Source organism: Triturus cristatus, chromosome 4_1 (genome assembly GCF_964204655.1).
Source record: "Triturus cristatus chromosome 4_1, aTriCri1.1, whole genome shotgun sequence".
Taxonomy (NCBI): domain Eukaryota; kingdom Metazoa; phylum Chordata; class Amphibia; order Caudata; family Salamandridae; genus Triturus; species Triturus cristatus.
In genome coordinates, this window is record NC_140585.1 from 275,663,123 (window position 1) to 275,678,532 (window position 15,410).

Here is a 15,410-nt window from a genome sequence, read left to right on the forward strand (position 1 = left end):
GAGCAGACGCTTGAGCGCCCGGCTCCGTCGGTCCGTGGCCTCGGACTACTATCCTGATGCTCATCCTTGCCGATTCTCGAGGTGCACCGTGTGCGAAGACGCGCTGACCGCGCTGCTGCTTTCCCGGAGTCTCAACCCGCCCGGATGCCCGAGTTCTGGGTGCTTTTGTCCTCGGCACTGAACCCTGCGCCCTTACGGCCTTTGCCGGCCTCCTGGAAGCTCCGCAGTTACCGGACCAGCTAGCGCTAACCTGAGCCCCGCGGTCCCGATCTCGCCTTGCACCATGGATCGTTGCCGGATGAGCCCGAGGAGAGACGGCCGGACACCTTCTGCATCCTGTGCCTGACGGGCTGGAGCTGTGGGGTGGGCCCCGGTGCGGTGAGTCTCCTGCCCCGCTCTGAGGACCGAGCTGCGGGGGGCTGCTGCCCCCTTTGCCTATTGCCTAGCCAGCGGCGAGGGGGACCGGCGAGAAGATAAGCGACTGTCGGCCTTTCCTGTTGCGGCGTAGACCTGAGGGGAATTGACCCCTTGCCACGACCCCCCCCCCCCTGGCCAGTGCACCGTATAGCGGCAAAACATGGCGTTGAGTGCCTGCTCGCGGCTGGGGGGTGATACTCCGGTCTCGCCCGCTGCCCACTTCGCCCTCCCTCTTCCGGACACCAGCTCCACAGTGCCGTCCCGGATTGCTGCTGATGTTGGGGCCCAGCTTCCGCTGACATGCGGCTCCGTTCTGGCTGTCCTGCGGGACTTTCAACTACAGATGTGCGCTGGCCTGCAGGCGCTGAGTGAGAGGTTTGACCCCATACTGTCGGCTGCGGGCCGTGAGCGCACTGTTTGTCATCCGCAGGGCGTGGGTCTCCCGGTGCTCTTGTCCTCTTGCGGGGACGCAGCGGCGGTGTATGATTGTGCTACACTGGTGCCTTCATCTAGCGCTCCCGGCGCCCAGGGTCCACCGCTCTCCACCTCAACTGCGGATACTTTGTCCCCCTGGTCATGGCAGCCTGCTTCATTGTTCCCTGCCTCACCGCGTCCGCGAGGCTATCCTGCTGAGCGATACCTAACGGCTTCGAGGGACCGTCCGCGGTGGCCCACTGCTGCCTTTTTCTGGAACTCCTGTACCTTACTTGCCAGGTTTGGATTTTATGTGGTGCAACGAGGGACCCCAATCGGTGGTCGGCGGCCATTTCGTGATCCTACTTCATCATCCTCTCACAAGCGGCCATCTTGTCTTTGTCTGCTCGGGACATGGGGCCTTCACGCAGGAGCTGGTTTAATCCCAAGCCCGCGATCGGGCCAGGGCTAGACTGACTTCTATCGCTATGGTTATGGACGGGCTGGCCTGGGACTGGGACTGTATGTATGTTTTGCGCGCACTCGTCGCGACTTGTATCCCTTGCTTAAACTGTGGTGCCATGGTATCTTTGCATGCCGTTTTTTGGCGTAGAGGGCTTCCAGTGTGTGGGGGCCATAACTGGCTGATGGTTCGGGGCGCTCTGGTGTCCAGTGGGCTCCTCCCCACCTTCTTTTCTGCTTTCTTCCCTTCTTTACTCTGTTCCTACTTTCTCTCTTCTCTATATTTCGGGTTCATTGGGCGACAGGCACTATGCTGGGGGGGGGGTAGGCCGTAGCCTCCGCATTGGTGTAGGGTGGGGGGGTAATACTCTGTTCTCAATTAGTTCTATGGGCCTTTCTTCTTTTATGTCTCTGTGCTCTACTTTCTTCGATTCGGGGTCCGGGTGTGGGGTGGATCGAGTGGGGGCGGCTCTGGAGGGGCGCGTACTTGCTCATGTGACTATCCTGATATATCTCTGCACCGCCTCACTGATTGAGATTTTACTCCCATTGTTGTTCTTACTGATGTTGCTGCTCGCCCGTGTGGTGAAGCTATCTTGCGGACTCGAATCTACTTTGCTCTTATCCTTCATTGACTTTTTTTTTTTCTCTGATAAAATCATCAAAAACTTAAAATTAACCTTCACCTCTCCTTCCCCGGGTTTCAAAGATATCTCCAGTATGTAACTTATAACCTGTTGTTAATCCTGACCGTTGATGCACGGGGGCTGTAATGTGGGTATCAGTGCTTTACTGTATCGTGGCCGGCCTGACGGTTGTAGGCCCGTATTTGTTCTTTTAAGATGCACGAATAAAGGTTTTTTAAAAAAAAAAAAAAAAAAAAAAATGAAAGATTGAGCTATTGCTGTTGCACATAAAAATGAAACACCAATCACTAAATTCAGTAATGTGAGACCCATTGCCTTGCAAAAGCTTGTTATAGCACCTATTTGCAATGCAATAGGTCTCGCTTTTGTGAGACTTTAAGCTATGGGCATTGTGAATTAAAATGCCTTCTATTTATCTGTTTTAAAAAATGACACGTAAACAAAAAGCATTGTCATTTACAATGTCGATAGCTCAAACTCTCATAAATGCGAGACCTATTGCATTGCACATGCTTGTTTTTTATGTTTTATTTTTTGCAGATTTACATAGCACAAACTCCAACCGAAGGTATTGGAGCGCTTTACATGAGCACCAGTTACGTTACACAAGCACACATTCATAATTTGGTAGGCAAAGGGAGATTAAGTGATTTGCCCAGACTCAAGCCTCAAATCGAGACAAAGGCCCATCCACTCGAATGCAGCTTAAATCTGGAGTTGCACCAGCGACTCGCATGGTGCAAAAGACATCCCAAGCTGCTTCAATTTCTTCAAATACTGACAACAATACATCAGCTGGCAACGAGCAAAGGGCATAGACAATCGAACACTACTCCCTTCAGGTCACGCCCACCCCATGGGAAGGCGGAGCGGCCTGTGACGGTTAGAAACTGGAGGCGGTCCTCGCGCGTGAAGTAAGAGTTGCGCCGTTCCAGAATAGGGGAAACATTGGTGTTTTGGAACCGTGGTTTCCCCCCGTAGCAGCGCTGCAGATTGGTTGAGTCCGGACGGCTGGCGAAGCGGCTAGCGCTTGGTTTCAGAGAGCTCGAGGACAGCGACGGCAACACGTCTGTCCCGTTGTTGTCTGTTTAGGGAGAGGCGCGCGTGCGCCCTGATGGCTGGACCCGCCCGGGGGTAACGTCGCGGGTCATGGAGGAACCTCCCGCCATCCCCGTGGAGAAGGAGCCGGAGCAACCGGCAGTGGTCCCTGACCCACCGCCACCATCAGCCCCAACGTCGGCTCCCCCTCCTGCCCCCCTCAGCGCCGAGAACGAGGCAGAGAGCCGGCAGGGCCCAGAGGAGGGCGGCGGAGAGCGGGCCGCACTAAACCTTCTGGATACCTGCGCAGTATGCAAACAGAATATAACATCACGCGGACCCTGCTTGCTACCCTGTTTACACTCCTTCTGTCGCCGCTGCTTGCCCCCACCTGAGCGGTACGTCAGCGTGCCGGCTGGGCCTCAACAGCCTCTGCCCTCCCCTCCGGCCCAACAAACACAGGGTGCCCGAGCAGCGCCGGATCCGCCCAGCACCCAGGGTGAGTCCCTGCCGCTGAGCTTTTTGTAATGCAAAATTGATCGCGATATAGCGGGGTTAACGTGGCGATAATTCGCGATAGTCTATTAATTCCCTATTACATTGAGGTTGGGTAGATGGTTCGTGGACAGTATGTTGAGAGTCAGTATGGAGCGGATCAGGTGTGCTTCTGGGGTTATGATTGGTGTCAGAGGTGGTGTGACGCTATAGTTAGGATGAATACTATGATATGTGTTCAGCGCCAGGAGTTGGTAGGGTAGTGGTAAGTGCTGTGGGCACAGGTGCTGTGCTGTGACATAACTAACTTCGTAGAGTGGTTGACGGAGGGGTTTGTCGGATTCTTTGTTGGCCTGGTGGCGATGGCAATGGTCGGTAGGCGCGTAGTACTAGTTTTAGGATACTGCTCGTGTACCTTAGTGCCACTCCAGATGCTGATGAGTGAGTTTGATCCATTCTGTCTTGTTCTGTGTCTCCGGGTATAAGGTACCCATGCACCAAGCCTTCCTGTTCGCTTTTAGGCTGCGTGGGGTCTCCAAGTACAAGTGAGAACTGTGGGTTACGCCTGCCCCGCCTCACCCTGGTGCCCACAGTCGGCGATTTCTCTGGACAGCATGCGCGCGACCATAGCCTCCAGCAAACACACAGGGTGGCATGTGCGAAGTGAGAGTCGTGGCTGAGCTGTGATCAGAGCCTGTAAGGAGGGGGCGGAGAATCTGGCGAGCGGGGGAAGCCCATGCTGCCCGCACGTCAAATCATTGCAGACTTCTGTTGTCTCAGTCCTGGATGAAATTAATAGGATCGAGGGGGACGGGGCGGGCTGAAGAGAATTTCCCACCCTACAAAACGGGAAGCTTCGCCCAGTAAGGCTGCCCGTACTGCTTAATTGGGCTCCAGAATTTTGCCAAACTTGCTACTTTCCCCTTCTTTGGCACGCGATTGTTGTGAGGTGATGGCACTTGCTCATCTAATAAGTTGCAGTTTGTTTTTTTTGTGACGGTAGAGCGTTTCAACAGTCGGTCGGAAAGCTTGTGTCATTTGACAGCCATAGTTTGCGCACGTTTTTTTTTTCTCTGTGATCTCATTGTTATTGGCCCACTCTCATTGCCTGCCGTCTCGACAGTGTTCGGACATCAAGTATAGGTGATAAGGAATAGGCCTATTGTGGGAAGGACTGCATTATTTATTGTGAAACTAGCTGGGGGTTTAATAGACCCTTTCTTTTAGATATGCAGGCATTAAAAATAATATAAAAAAACAGTAAACCAATTCACAGTATGTGACAAAACATAATAAATACAGAAATGTTTGATTTCGTCATCGGACCTAAGTCAAAATATAATTCGCAGTCTGCGCGTTATAAGTTATAGAAAAATTGAATTTTTCTCGGCTAAAACGGACTATAAATTCAGTGAATGGGCAATTACGGTGTTTAGTTTTGTCATGTGCGGGAAGGACATCATTAGCGATGGTTTTAACATACCACGAGGATGCTCTTCTTCCATCAGATTTAAAGTCGTTCTTTGTAGGTTTGGCCTTGGCCACACCAGAATATTATTACATTCACAGAATCTGAAAATGGTTGATTTGTGTTCTTGTTATAAAGAAAATTGTTTGAGAAAGGCCTGTCTGAGATTTAAAGTCAGTGGAATCTTAGAAGGTTTATCGTGGCAATTGCTTATTGTGCACTTATTAAAGAAGAATGGAAATGTCACGCTGTTTAGACCAGTGAACCGCAAACGTTACAATAGTTCATGTTTAAACACAATGGTCACGGTTCGGTAGGAAAAAATAATAAACCACGTAATTGTGATTGATTGAGACATGTCGCTGTACAGAAGTTTCCTCAGCTTTTGGGGTGACGGGCTGTTTAAGTTATCTCAAACGACTTTCTACGTGCCTATGATGTATTTAGGGAATTACTGTATATCTTAATTATGTTTCTTTTGGGGTGTTTTTGAGATTTGAATTTGTATCCGTTTTTGTTTTTCGAAATAGTAATTTTAGTCGAACGTAATTTACCTGGGTGTTCTGTATGTTCTTTTAAACCATTACTGACTTGATAAGAGTTGACTTGGCTATCCCATATCTATCTGACATTGAGTGCTACCTCCTTTAGGAGGCGCTCTGCAGTATGATTGTACTAATACAGCATGTTATGTATGCATGGCTCTCGATAGGTAGCTATTAGCGTGAATAACTGAATTTTAAATCTAGTAATTGACTGCTATGACGTAGCTGAAATGGCTAACACAACTTGTTATAATCACAAAGCCCTTCCAGGCCAGGATTCCATGGCTCTCCGAGAGTCTAACACTGCAGCTTGCATACATTGGCTCAATGCTGAAAACGCTGCTGCAGGAGAGAGAACGAAGGCATAGAGCAGCGGTACTCACAAACATGTTAACCAGGGGCCACAAAGTATGGTCTGTGGTATTCGTGAGGCTGCATTGATGCTAGCTGGTTAGGAGTCTATCTTTGCTGGAGTTAAGCGGACGTAGTGATATCAAAGCATGTACATGGTGAGCTCAGTTAGTCATTGAGTTATTTTGAGTATTTAATTCCATACTGCCCTCTATATTAAGCTCCTAGTCTCTAGAAGAGTCATAGATTTGACAATACTGTTGTGCTGTATCAGAATTGCTATACCGCGACTGCAGTGTGGGATAAGCATAACTCAGCTTGCTATCGCTTACTTGGTTATTGAATTGGAATGAAACTGGATTGCCCAATGTGAAACCAAAAAACCTGGGAGCAGTCTCTGCTACACCACTTGCCCAAATTGTGTGATCCTAGGCAATTGTGTTATTTTAATTTTGCTGCCTGTATCTTCATGATCCCATATAAAAGCACCTATATTACTTTGTTTAGTAAAAATCATTACAATTATGGACATACAACAATAAAAACGTTTATCCATCGATTGCTAAAACATTTACACACGTGGGACAATAAAGAAGAACATTAACTGAGTTTGTGTCTTTGCTTACATTATTGCCTCACACTCTTTTAAAACCAAGTTTGGATATACAGCCCTCTAATCCATTAATAGTTTCACGTATAAGTAGCTAAGGGCGATATTAAGTAATACAATATAGTAACAAGTGAACAACGCAGCGTGCGGAGTGCTGCCCAGTGCAAATTAACGATCGTCGACTCACTAGCTCTCACAGATTGTAAGCTTTTTTTACTGCTCTTGCGACAAACTTAGTGAACTGTATGTTAAGCATTGGATTGTCTGGGTTCATGGAGGTAAAGCTGGCTTGTCGGCAGGAGCGGACGCCAAGTTTCTTCCATTCGCCCCGTAGCAGAATCCTTCAATCGTTGAGAAGTGCAGGACAAAGGCATACCATGTGATCAATCATTTCCTTGTTACGCCCGCACCCCCTGCACTTTATATTGTTGTTTGTATGGCGACAGCCTGGTAGATGATACAGGATGGGCCATTCTCCCATCCTGAGGGCCAACAATCTTTTTTTCCAGTGCACTGCGTAGGTGCACAACAGGTGTGGCGCCACAACCCCTGCCTTGAACCCTGCTATAACTGTGCAGGCGTGCTTATGTAGAGCCAGTTGTGCTCTGTCCGAGTGTAAGTGCCAGGAACGGACATTCCTTTTAATATACATTTTGAGGGTATGCTGGGATGGTTTAGAACTCCAGATTTCTTCTACTTCCAGGAGTTTTAAAGAGTCTTGTAAATAACGTCGGTATGATCGCCCAAACTGACCGGTTGATATTTCCTGCCACAATAAAGCCTCCAAGTTCCTTCTCTGGACATGCGTAGCTTGTTACACAACTTAATAAATGCTCCAGCCCCCACCCCTCAATGATCTTGGAGACCAAATTCAAGTTGTATTTGGGCACGGGATGCGGTTTTCGGAAGGCTCAACACTTGCTAAAAAATTCTTGTTATTTTGTTCACAAGACTGTTATCGTTCCCCTGCAAATCTCCTGACCATAGGAGAGCTAATTGAGGGGTTTTGCCTTCATGACTCGTATTAGACGAGTCAAGCTTGGGCCCGGTAGCTGCCTTGCGAGGTTAGTGAAAGCTACCTGGATTGTCAGGGCTTTGGCTTCTACCTCGTCCCTCTTTTTTTAAGAACGAGCCCCTTCTATCCATGTGGACCCCTAAATATTTGTATGAAGCACCCTATCAATACTTTTACCGTTGTACTGCCATCTGCCGCCTTGATATTCCCTTGACCCATATGTGATTGGCATGGTCTTTAATAGGTTTAATTCCAGCTCATTGTTGGTAGTGTAGAGAGAGCTGATCGATTAGTCTCTGCAGGACAAGATCGTCTGCGTAAAATAGGTTGTTGATTCTGATCCCGGTGTGTTTTGGAGGATGAGAGTTGACATCTTCAAGTACATGTGATAAATCTGAAATGAAGAGGTTGAAAAGGAGAGGCGCCAGCACACAACCTTGATTTACTCCACGCAAGGTTTGTATCTTTCTGGAGATGGAGGATCCGTCTCAAGTTTTATATGGATCCAAGTGTTTGTGTGTAGCTGGATTATAGCTTGTTGGAGCGCAGGTGGGATCCATCATTTCTGCTGTTTGGACCATAATTGCCCCCCTGGGCACACAATCGAAAGCGCCCTTGAAGTCGACGAAACAGTGAATTACCATTCCTGAGACCACCACTTTGTCCACCAGGACCGATATTGCAAGCAATTTTGTGATGGTTCCTGATTTTGCCACAAATCCTGTCTGATTGATGGGAATAAGATGTTTATTTTTGTGGCCCAAAACAACAAATCTTGAAGTAGCAACTTAGCGTAGTATTTAGATTGAACATCTAAAAGGGTAATCAATCATCCTGTAGTTTTTAGAGTCTGACCTCTTGCCACCTGTATAGATTTGGTGTATAATAGCTCCACGCCAAGATTCCGGTATGAGCTGATTTGTCCAGCAGTAACTGAATGAATAAGGGTGTCAGATATGTGGCCCAAAAGTCAGTGTTTTGTTTGTACAAAACCTTCGGTAGACCATTTGGCCCAAGAGCTCTGTCTGAGCGGCCCTTGGTTATGATTTGTGCTTTTCTGTACGTTAGGTCTTCTAGTGTATTAGGTACCTGTTGAGGCGATACTTCTTGTTGCGACGGTGATTTAATGGTGGTTACCGATGGCATCCTGGTGTTAAATTCTGCGTGTTGCTCAGTTGTCCCAGCTTGGATTGTACCTGAGGGAAACTGCGATTAACTTAGATTATTCTGAAGAGCCGAAGTTTAACCAGAGAACCTTCTTCCTTTTCTGTTTTTTTTTTTTTGAAGTGGGTCGTTAAAAAAGAAACCCATTTGTCTTCACGAATGTTTGCACTACTTTGTCCTCCATGGTTATATGTTTTCCCATTGACAAGGGACCAAAAAGACTTGGAATTAGGATTTGTACTCACACATACCAATTTTGTCCAGAACTGCTTGGAGCGTATTTTATTCTCTAGAAATATTGCTTGTCTGAGTGCCTTTTGGGCATGCTTGTATGTATTAAATAGATGGCCATCCCCTTGGTGTCTCCGTGCTTGTCTAAGTGCGGAATTACATAGGGTTTTTAATTTCTTAATTTCCACAGTTGTTATATTACCGTTTATTGTTTTTTTGTGGAATACACCAGTAGTTTTTAAGCAGTTGACAGGAGAAAAACTCCCATGATGTAGTGAGCAGGGTTTCGTTGACACACCTTGCTGCGCTCTACATTTTGTCATTATTGTCGGTATCGTGGAGTCAGACCATGTTAACCTTTTGAGGTTCTCTGTACAGATTCCTCTTATTGTCCGGCTTGTCACTGCATGACCTGCAACTACGACTATTATGGTAATCACGTGGGTCAGTGATCGCTATCTCCTTGTGCAGCAATGGTGTAATTTTCGATCAAGGGGAGCATTTCCTTATTGCAGATGGTGTAATCAAGAAAGGAGTGAGTGTGGCCATTTGTTCTTGTCCAGTTTGGAGGAATGTCAGTGGAAAAGCGACCATTCAGAGTTGTGTAACCAAAATGCTAAGTTGTAGCACCATGTATTCACAAAGTTTGCTGTATTTGTTACCAGTGGGCTTTACTTGCTCCTGGATGTGTGAGCTTATTACATCATGAGCCTCAGGAAGTTCTTGGAAGAGATTTGTGTTTATAATCGCCGGATATTAAGCAGGCAGTTCTTCCATAGTCACTTAGTAATTTACACAACATTCGGATCAATTGGTCACACTTGAATTCTTTCTCCCTGGGGCTAGGTGAGATGTATACATTTATCAGGATCAATTGTTTAATCTGTTTGAAGTTACTGATCCTTATGCTGGAGATCCAATCTTCCTCGAATATTGGTCGATGTTGACGTTTAGCTTGTCAGCTGCATAGATTGAGAGACCACCACTTGGTCTACCAAACTTGTGCGACCTCAGGGCGGGGGACCCATATTCCAAATATCCTTCTATTGGAAGCCTGACCTTGGACCATGTCTCCTGCAATAGTATGACCTTGTGGTGTTTTAAAAACTTTATCCCATCTGGTGATTGGAGTTTCGTGACCAGGCCATTAATATCCACGAACACACTGATATGCCAGGTTGAGCGCTGATTCAGTCATGGTTTCCCCGGCCAAGGCCGATGGAAGCCAGACCCAGTCAGCCTTCAAGGTTTTAGGCTCCTCTGTTTCCGATTGAATAATTATTGCTGGAGGTCGACTTTGAGCAGATTTTAGTTTTGAAAATGGTGGCCGCCCAATGTTATCTGATAGAACCAGAGGGATTGCGAGTACCGACAGGTACTGCGGTTCTGTTTGAGGAACTATTTTAATGCCCCATTTGTTAAATTGGTCGGACCTTGTTATCACCTGCTCTTTGGTTACTACAGATGCAAAAGTAACTCATGTTGATTCGGTGAGTTGTTTAAACCTCTGATAGGTTTAAATTAAAAAGATGTTATGTCACTTGATATGACGCAGTTCAGAAATGGATTTGAACAGTTTAAGGATATTCCCTCTGTTCAAAATATTGTGTGGTCAATGTGTGAGATATTCCGGGAGAAATAAAAGTTTGGCTTTTAAATTTGTTGTGGTAAGGTCCTGACTGATGGCCATGTGGTTACTCTTGTCCGTTGTCTGGGATAGATCAATTCTTCTATGATTGAAGGTTAAGCCTTGCGTATATTCAGCTTGTTCGCCTTGGAGTTGATAGGGCACTTTGTTGGAGGTATATTTACCCATGTTCACCAGATCCAAATTCTTTACAAGTGTCATTCGGGGATTCTCCCTACCACTTAACTTAAATTCGCCATTGTACTGTTCTGTAGTTTCTGTTTGTTGTGTCTGGCCAGGAGTGTTTGCCGCATTTGTGGGCGTTGTTGCGCTGGGGAGTGCACTGATAGTTTTGGCTCTGCGAACTTTTCTAGCTCGACTAAAGTCTAGATTTGTGGTTTCTTCGCTGGAGTCTCCCGCCTGGGCCCAGGTGAATGCCTATACTCTTTATGTTGGCAAGATACTGTTGTTGCATTGTGTGTCTGCCTTATTAGTGTTTTTGGAGGGGATTGTTGTGACAAAAAAGTACTACTGTCGGTGCTTGCGGTGCTGATCGAGCCACACCGTGTAATACTTTTTTGAATTTGAGGAGGTCCACCGATTATATTTGGAATCACTGTACTGAGTTTACTACGTTTTGTTTTTTTCGCAGCCTTTTTTCCCCCTTTTACTCAGATGTTGTTTTTGAGGGGATTTAATCGAAGTTCCCACCTCTAAGCCAGCGTCCCCAATTCCATGGTTGGTGTTGTCTTTGGTTCTATTTTTAACTGGTTTTTATTCTTGTTATCCTTTATGAATTGTTTATCCTTGTATCCTTTATTGCTTTTTTTTTTTTGCTTTATGCTGAGTTCTTTGTTGACTGTCTGGACGAATAAATCTGTTGAATGTGGACGTAGGGAAAGTGTAAATACAAATCCTCTGCACATGTAAATAAAAATTACATATAAAGGTTCATGAACACATCACAGTTCGTTTTTCTTGTGTTTCTCAAGGTGATTTACTTGAGTCCTTCTGTGAGTGAAGTCTGTTCTGCCCTTCACTAGTTCTGTTTCTTAGCCAACACGTGTTTCATCGTTGTTACATGGGATTACCCCGCGACTTCTTCAGTGCTAAGGAAATTAACTCTTGTTCGTATGTACATGGGTCATTTGATTGTAGAAGCGGGAATTTTCTTTATCCCATTGGTGCAGGGACACCCTTAGTCTACGGGTTCACAAAATGAGGATCGACACTGGAGTGGAACAAAACACAAGTTTTTTACATCTCAAGAGCGGGCTCCGCCATACAGACACTGCAAGTGTCTGAGAGGGAACTGACAAGCATGGTTTCAAACGTGGTATTTATACACATTTGGTACAGTAAGACAAGCACTAAAACCCCTTTGTCATTGTTACTGTTGGACTTGGCCCTTTTTGCAGGGTCATCCCAGAACTTTTTGCCTTTCTCTTGTATTTTTTCTGACCTGTTTTTGTTGGTTTTATGACTCTGCTAAGAGGAACAAGGTCCCATACAATTGGATGTAGAAACAGTCACAATTTTTGGTAATAAAAAATTGGAAAGTAATAATATATCAATACAAAAATTTAATGAACAGATAACTTGGACAAAATAATAACACAAAAAATAAGTGATCAAACCGCGACAGGGTAGAGGGAAATCAGCCGATTTCCTTACCACAGGCAAGTGACTTAAAATGGTGACTTTTCAATAACCGTGCATTTGAATAAGAAAAAGTCACAATAGATGGTACATCTCATACTCCACATTTAAATACATATTTTGGTATAGAGTTGAAGATGTGTTTGTCGACAACGTTTCAATAAGTGGGAGGGAAGAGGGAGAAAAAAGGGAGGGGTTAAAAGGATGATTAGATGGGGTAGAGAGTAATATTAAATATACAGGAAGGGACAGGTGGAGTTGAAGGTAAAATTAAAAGTACGGGAAGGGGAATTAAAAATAAGGGGGTGGTGGAATGCAGATGGGGGGGGGAAGAGTGGGGAAGGAGGAATAGAGAATAACGAGGTGCAGTGTGAAAGTGTTGGTGAATAGTGGCAGGAGCCAAAGGATTAGACAGAGGTGTAGCACGATCATAGGAGGGTGAAACGACATAGATGGCAATAGAGTGCAATGTTGCTGGTGATAATACGACCAGAGAGTCTCTATCCGTGCAGAAAATAAGAGGGTAATTGAAGGGGTGGTAATGTTCTGTGGGGTGAGTGATGGGGGTGGGGAAGGGGATTATGCAGGACTGCTAAGAGGGAGGTACTAACCAGTGAAGGAGCCTTAACAACCCGGTCAGAGGTATTAGAATTTGGAACAGAGATAGGCAGCGTGATTTGTCAGCGTCTAGAGATCTGTGAAACAAGGGTATGAATTAGGAAAGAACAAACACATGTAGGGAGAGCAATGAGGGAAGCGCTGGATGCGAACAAGGGTTGACCATACCAGAATGCGATCAGGTGGAGGCCACGGGTTCCGTGGTATGAAGTCTTGGAATGTGTTGTTCCCATCCGGGAATCGAAGGGGCGCGTGACCCGAAGGTCAAGTGGCACGGTCGGAAAAGGATATTAGAGCTCGTCTTGAATGGACGATGGAAATCTAGAAGTGAGAAATGGGGATATGTGAGAGGGCAAGAAGGTTCTGTGTAGGTTAAAGGAACGCTCAGTATACGCCTGATGGGGACGTGTAATGGAACCCACATACGAAGGGGTAGCTAGCCAAAAGTCCCATATGAGGGAAGGGACCTCTATTATTATTATTATTATTATTAATATTATTAATATTAATAATAATAATATTATTTTTTTTTTCACCTTTATTTATAATTTTCCACATAATAACATGTTTAATGCATAAACAGGAGAGCAGGTATAACTGTACTAGTGTATGTATACAGTCGATCATGTAATCAATTGTGGGTAACGTGCTCAGGTATCCAATGGTATGCTCCATCATGTCCAGGGGGAGGCACAGCATCGGTCCCATGTAGTCTCGTATAGTAACCATAGTGCATATTACAATACTATCCACAACCATACAAAAGTTCCATAGGTACAAGGATGTTATCAGGAAGTGGACATCACTGCTCACGTGTCCTGGGCCAATCAATTACCACACTTACATCTCTCCCGTGTTTGCGAGATAGTACGCCGTCGTCTCCTCCCCAGCCCCCAGGCTAATGCTGCAGGGAGCCCGCCGCCGCCCCCCACTGCCACCGGGTTGTCTGGGGGAAGGTGTGCAGCACGGGCCTGTAGCTATTGCTTAAGGGGACCCCAGATATCTTTCAGTCTAGAGGAGCAAGGCATCGTCTCTGCGTATATTGTGAGCTGCTCCTGACAATACACCATGTCTCTCGACCAGTCCTTAAATAAGGGGCCTCAATTATACCCGAGTGATGATGTACCAATGTCTCGGTGGTGAGGGTGCGCAAGTAACTCCAGTTAAGGGACGTATTCGTGAAGAATGAACCGGGAAAGGGCCGGTAGATACTAGAAAAGCAGCCAGGGGGTTGGCTTGCATGGCGGGCAAAAACCGCAGAGGTAAGCGCGCACTGGGAACCAGGGGAGCCGTCTCGATCGGGGTGTAGATAATCCCAATTACGGATGAACCACTATGCCAAGGGGTGGGTCGGAAGGAGGGGGGTCTCAGTTGGGCTAGTGGTAAAGCACTGATGTCTAGGTGGTGAGCGCGCGTAAAAATTGGCAAATAGGAGGCGTGTTGTAGTTAGTTGACCAGGGCAGTAGAGAAAGCACGCTTGGGAAGGCTTACCAGGTTTGAAAAGATAGGACAGGGTCCCGATCAGATATGGGGCAGTGCCGCAGAATCCGTGCAACCAGTCTGTGTGATGGGTATGGCGAGTATGCGGGGGGAAAATAAGGTATATGTGACCAGCAGGCGGGTGTGACGTGAATGCTAGTCTGCGTACCAGACGTGAGGGCAAGGAAAGAACAGGTAGGCGGCCATATTGGAGTGGTGTCAGGCCACTGAGTTAATGAAGAAACCAGGAGGGCTAGATGTGTAAAGCGGGGGAGAGGAAGGAGGAAATTGAAGAGAGGTAAGAGGGAGGGAAAATTGAGCACAGGGGAATTGCTAAACGGGTGAAAAATTATTAAACTGAAAAGAGTAGGAGTCATTTAGTAGACATATTCTATTCTCAGGAGAAGGAGAGATATAGAATCATGGGTAAAATTCCTAAAAAAACATAAAATGCAAGGCAATGTACTTATGCGGAGGAATATCATGAAACCAATTATTCAGAAAAAGCAATTCTTGAGCACGAGTTACAGTTTAGTTAAGAATTAACATAAACAAACATCGATGTTATAGTGGTAAAACCCGAGAAAGGGCCTATGACAAGATATCAGTTCAGAGTGTGCAAAAGCAGGGTGAGGTTAGAGTAAGTTGGACCAGTCCTCAAGGCGAGTAAGTCCTGTGTGCAGACTCTGTTTGTTTGAATAATCCATTTTAATTCTTCTTTGTTAAGAATGCCTGCAATGTTCGTATTTCTAGGAGGTTGGTGGATAACTGTTATCACCTGCCACTTCATGTCATCCTCGGTGTGATTGAGGGCTGAAAAATGTTCAACGAGTGGTGCATTAGGTGTTCTGCATCATATCCGGCTTCTGTGTTGGCATATCCGGATCCTGATTTTTTTGTGTCGTTTGACCGACATAAATTAGGTTACATGGGCAAAAGACAGCATGGATAACATTGGCAGTGTTACAATTTGGAAAGTTAGATAAAGTGACATCAATATTCACATGCACACATTTTTTTGTATCCGAAGTAAGATGACAGACGCTGCATCCACCACATTTAAAATGGCCTATTACTGGTGGGAGGCCCCAGACCGCTCTCAATGTAGGGTCGTTTTTAGGTCTCGCCTGGCGAACGCAGCGCGAAGCGCTGCTGTGCCAGCGAGATCTA

The 15,410-nt window shown here is 46.2% G+C and overlaps 1 protein-coding gene across 1 annotated transcript in view; it reads left to right on the forward strand.

Annotated features, from left to right (window-relative positions):
• Positions 1–2,798: 2,798 nt before the first annotated feature.
• The window catches only part of TRIM24 (tripartite motif containing 24), an 868,915-nt gene continuing 856,303 nt past the window's right edge, over positions 2,799–15,410 (forward strand). The window contains exon 1 of the mRNA XM_085652031.1: positions 2,799–3,477. Within this exon, the coding sequence (XP_085508157.1) occupies positions 3,090–3,477 (388 nt within the window). The 5' untranslated portion in view covers positions 2,799–3,089. The remainder of the gene's footprint in view (positions 3,478–15,410) is intronic.